Source organism: Salvia splendens, chromosome 20, assembly GCF_004379255.2.
Source record: "Salvia splendens isolate huo1 chromosome 20, SspV2, whole genome shotgun sequence".
Taxonomy (NCBI): Eukaryota; Viridiplantae; Streptophyta; class Magnoliopsida; order Lamiales; family Lamiaceae; genus Salvia; species Salvia splendens.
In genome coordinates this window covers 11,853,137-11,857,311 of record NC_056051.1, presented here as the reverse complement: position 1 = coordinate 11,857,311, position 4,175 = coordinate 11,853,137, and the positions used below count along the sequence as shown (strand labels likewise).

The 4,175-nt window shown below is 38.8% G+C and overlaps 1 protein-coding gene across 1 annotated transcript; it reads left to right on the top strand.

Moving 5' to 3' along the window:
- The first annotated feature begins 1,157 nt into the window (after positions 1-1,157).
- Positions 1,158-1,676, top strand: LOC121781294 (40S ribosomal protein S23-like). Its single transcript, XM_042179032.1, has one exon. The coding sequence runs from the start codon at positions 1,158-1,160 to the stop codon at positions 1,584-1,586; it is 429 nt and encodes a 142-aa protein (XP_042034966.1). The 3' UTR covers positions 1,587-1,676.
- Positions 1,677-4,175: the final 2,499 nt, after the last annotated feature.

Sequence of the window (4,175 nt, the reverse complement as noted above, 5' to 3'; positions counted from 1 at the left end):
CGCATCATGTGTTCATAATGCCCACCACCACCACCACCACCACTACCACTACCACTACCACTTTCACTACCGGCCATTACGGATATATAAAAGAAATTTAGAGAGAGAGAACCTTGTTAATACAAGTGGTGCGAATGAAATGAAGTTCAACGGGATGTATATATAGGAACCGAAAAAAAACATTTAATGCATTAAACGGGAATTTTGGGCGGAATTCTGCGGGCGTCAACGCAATGGCGGACTTCCGCGTGGAATTCCCTGCGGAATTCTGTCGATGGCCACGGAACTGTGAATTCCTTTGCGGAATTCCGTATTCGTGGAAGGGACGCACAATGGCGGACGTCCGCCACGGAATTCCCGCACGCCGGTGGGAATTCTGCGTGGACGTCCGCCATTGCGGATGCTCTTACCGTTTAAATTTTTTTTTTAAGTTAAAATTTTTTTAAAAAAAATACTTTATTGCGTCAGCGTGACGGCGCCCACTCGCGGGCCGGTGAGTGGGCGTCACGCCTAGCGCTGGCGCGTGGCGAGACGTCTCGCCAGTCCATCCTTCGGGACGAGACGCCCGCCGAGATGAGACCGAGATGGAGGGATGCAACGCCGTCTCGCTGTCATCTCGTCTCTCCGAGACGAGATAGAGACAGCAACGAGACGCGTTACGGATGGCCTTATCATTAAAGAAGAAGCAGATTAAGAACCTCAAGATGATAATGTTGTAAACATTCAATCTCATGTAGATGATATCATTTAAAGTCAATCTCAACAACCTTAATTAAGACTCTCGTCAATGGTACCACAAATTTTATGAAGCAGTTCTTTCATTTGGATTTAGAAAGAATGCTAATGACGGTTGTGTGTATCACAAGTTAAGTGGGAGCAAATGCATCTTCATATGTATTAAGGAACATTACTTTGAGGAGGAGTCTGTATAGACATCTACTACTGCTTCTGAAAATGTTCAGTTATCAATTATTATCATTGAAGAAGTAGCAGATTAAGAACCTCAAGATGATAATGTTGTAAACATTTAATCTCATGTGGATGATATCATTTAAAGTCAATCTCAACAACCTCAATTAAGACTCTGAGTTTATCAGACTAGGTTTTGCGCTCCGGCCGCTGTCGCTCTTCGCCTTTCAACCTTCATCGCCCCCATCATGGGGAAAACGCATTGTATGGGAGCTGGGCGCAAGCTCAAGTTTCACCGTAGGACTCAAAGATGGGCTGACAAATCTTACAAGAAATCTCATCTTGGGAATGAATGGAAAAAACCATTTGCCGGTTCGTCCCATGCCAAGGGCATTGTCCTTGAGAAAATATGTATTGAAGCTAAGCAGCCGAATTCTGCTATTCGTAAGTGTGCTAGAGTGCAGCTGATCAAGAATGGCAAGAAGATTGCTGCTTTTGTTCCCAATGATGGTTGTTTAAACTACATTGAAGAAAATGACGAAGTGTTGATTGCTGGATTTGGGCGTAAGGGGCATGCCGTGGGAGATATTCCTGGTGTTAGATTTAAGGTGGTCAAGGTATCTGGAGTTTCACTCCTTGCCCTCTTCAAGGAGAAGAAAGAAAAGCCTAGGTCTTAAATCTGTCCCTTTCCTTTTGTAGTGGCTGAGAACTCACTGTTTTGATATAATGATTCAAATATTTTGAGTTTATTGCGTGACAAAAAAAAAATAAAAAAAAAACCTCAATTAAGACTCTCGTCAATGGTACCACAAATTTTATGAAGCAGTTCTTTCATTTAGATTTAGAAAGAATGCTATTGATGGTTGTGTGTATCACAAGTTCAGTCGGAGCAAATGCATATTCTTGGTATTGCATGTCGATGACATATTGATTGCAATTAATGATAAGGAATATTGCACAACACCAAGAATTATTTTCGAAGAAATTTGAGGTGAAAGATCTTGGGGGAACCTCTTTTGTATTTGGAATCGAAATAAATTGAGATAGCTCTCGAGATATTCTTCGGTTGTCACAAAAGGGATATTTTGAAAAAGTGCCTAAAGCTTTGGCTATTGGGAGCCTAATGAAATACTCCTATGCTAAGAGAGACCAACCTAGTCTCATTCAGTGCCCTGAGATAAATCTTGAGATTTAAAAAATGTAAAAGGTTCCTTAAGCTTCGGCTATTGGGAGCCTAATGTGTGCTCAAGTATGTATCAGACCCAATTTGGTTTTTATTGTTAATATGTTGGACAGATGTCTCAGTAACCCGATATGGATCATTAGGAAGCAGCAAAACAGGTTATAAGATATTTACAGAAACCAAGCATTACATGCTCACATACATAAAATCAGATCATTTTGGAGAGATCATTAGTTATTCTGATTCTGATTTTGTTAGATGTCAATCCAGTAAAATGATCCATTTTAAGTTACGTGTGTATGTTGGTTGTGGAGCCATTTCGTGGAGAAGTGTTGAGTAAATACTTGTATCACCTTCGGCCATGACAACAGAATTCGTAGCTTGTTTGGGCATCTAGTAATTGAATATGGCTGCGAAACTTTGTCACTAGACTGCATATTAAAAGACCGCTTAAGTTATGTTGTGACAATAACTCTTCAGTATTATATTCTAAAACAACAGGAGTTTCCTAGTTGTCAAATAAAGGTTCGGAATGGACAAATACGTATAGAGCATAAGGGAATGGATTTAATGATTACAAATCCCGTCATTAAGGGACTATCACCCAAGGTCTTTCATGGGCATGTAGCCCAAATGGGTGTTATGTTGTTTAAGGGTACTTTCGTTCAGTGGGAGTAGTTTTGGTTATTGTTCTATATTGTGTTTTGAACATGCAGTTATAAAACTCATGTTATTCTCTGCAGAAATAAAGTATTATGTTTTGTCCATTGATTTTGGTTTGATCTCACTATAGATATCGGAGGACGAGTTGGAAATACACATGTATGATCACCTTGAATGAAATTTCCATGCTACACTCCATAATTGATCTGTTGTTGATTATATTTGCATATGTGATTACTGATGGGTTTAATCATGAAAAAATATGGTGACTGCCTCTTTAGTCCTATGCCGGTATAGTTGATAATAAGATTGTTCAGGAATATACTATGTGATAGCATATTTGAGAGCTCATTCGATTTGTACATATTTTTTGGTGTCATGTGTTGCCCAAGTGGGAGATTGTTAGAAATTTGGCTTCCACATGACTAATTTAATGTGAATGACTATCTTTCAGCTGCCCAATTAAAGTGATCTATTAAAGATTAAAGTTTCGGCTAAAGTGTATTTATTTGTTATGGAAATAAGTGTAGATATCATATGAGATTTTCTATTTGATGAGGGACCGAATAGAAAATAAATGGACTTATATTATGTATAAATATAAGTTAGGGTTATGGTCCCCAGACGTCAGAAGAACGTTCAATATCTCTGTATTCTCTCGGCAGACTATTGTGAAGGTCGTCTCTGATCGTTTGGAAGATCCATAGCCGCTGCAAAGCATTTCCGCCGTTCAATTCTTGATGGATCAAGGTACGCTTCCGCTCTACAGTTTTTGCTCCTTCTCCGTAATTCTTGGTTAATCATCATAGAGAGCTTTAAGTAATTGTTCACTCAATTATTCCAACACTGCATATTTGTATTCTTAATTTCTTTTCCTAAACTCATACTCGTGCACTTAATTGTGTAAATTAGCACGTAGTTTGGGATGTATGTGAACACTTTAGTTCGGGAAAGAAATCTTCATTTTCGTCCTCGACGTTTGTTATGCTTCAAAATATATAGGGATGTTCATTTCCTTTTCCTATATTTCCTCCTTTTTCCTTCTTAATATCAGCCATTAGATTAGAGAAATGGACGGTCAAGATCAACATTGGGTAATTAATCCCGTGTTGCATTATTTGTCCTATTTTGTGCATTATGAGGGTACAATAGTAATCTAATAATGGCTGGAAACCGCTACGAATAATGCACCACATGGTCACGAGTAATGCATATAATTGCCTATATAATGCACAATATGTGAACTGCAATGCATACGAACAAGATGTGCTGTGTTATGATGTTTGACACACGTTTCTTGTTTCCCCTAAGGGTTTAATAAGCTTAGGGGCTAGGGTATAGTACGTAGACATGTATGTAATCTTCACATGGTAACGAGTAATGGATATAATTGACTATATAATGCACAATTTGTGAACTG

Bases quoted from the DNA above. Each gene is read 5' to 3' on its own strand.
- LOC121781294 (XM_042179032.1), top strand. From the start codon at position 1,158: ATGGGGAAAACGCATTGTATGGGAGCTGGGCGCAAGCTCAAGTTTCAC.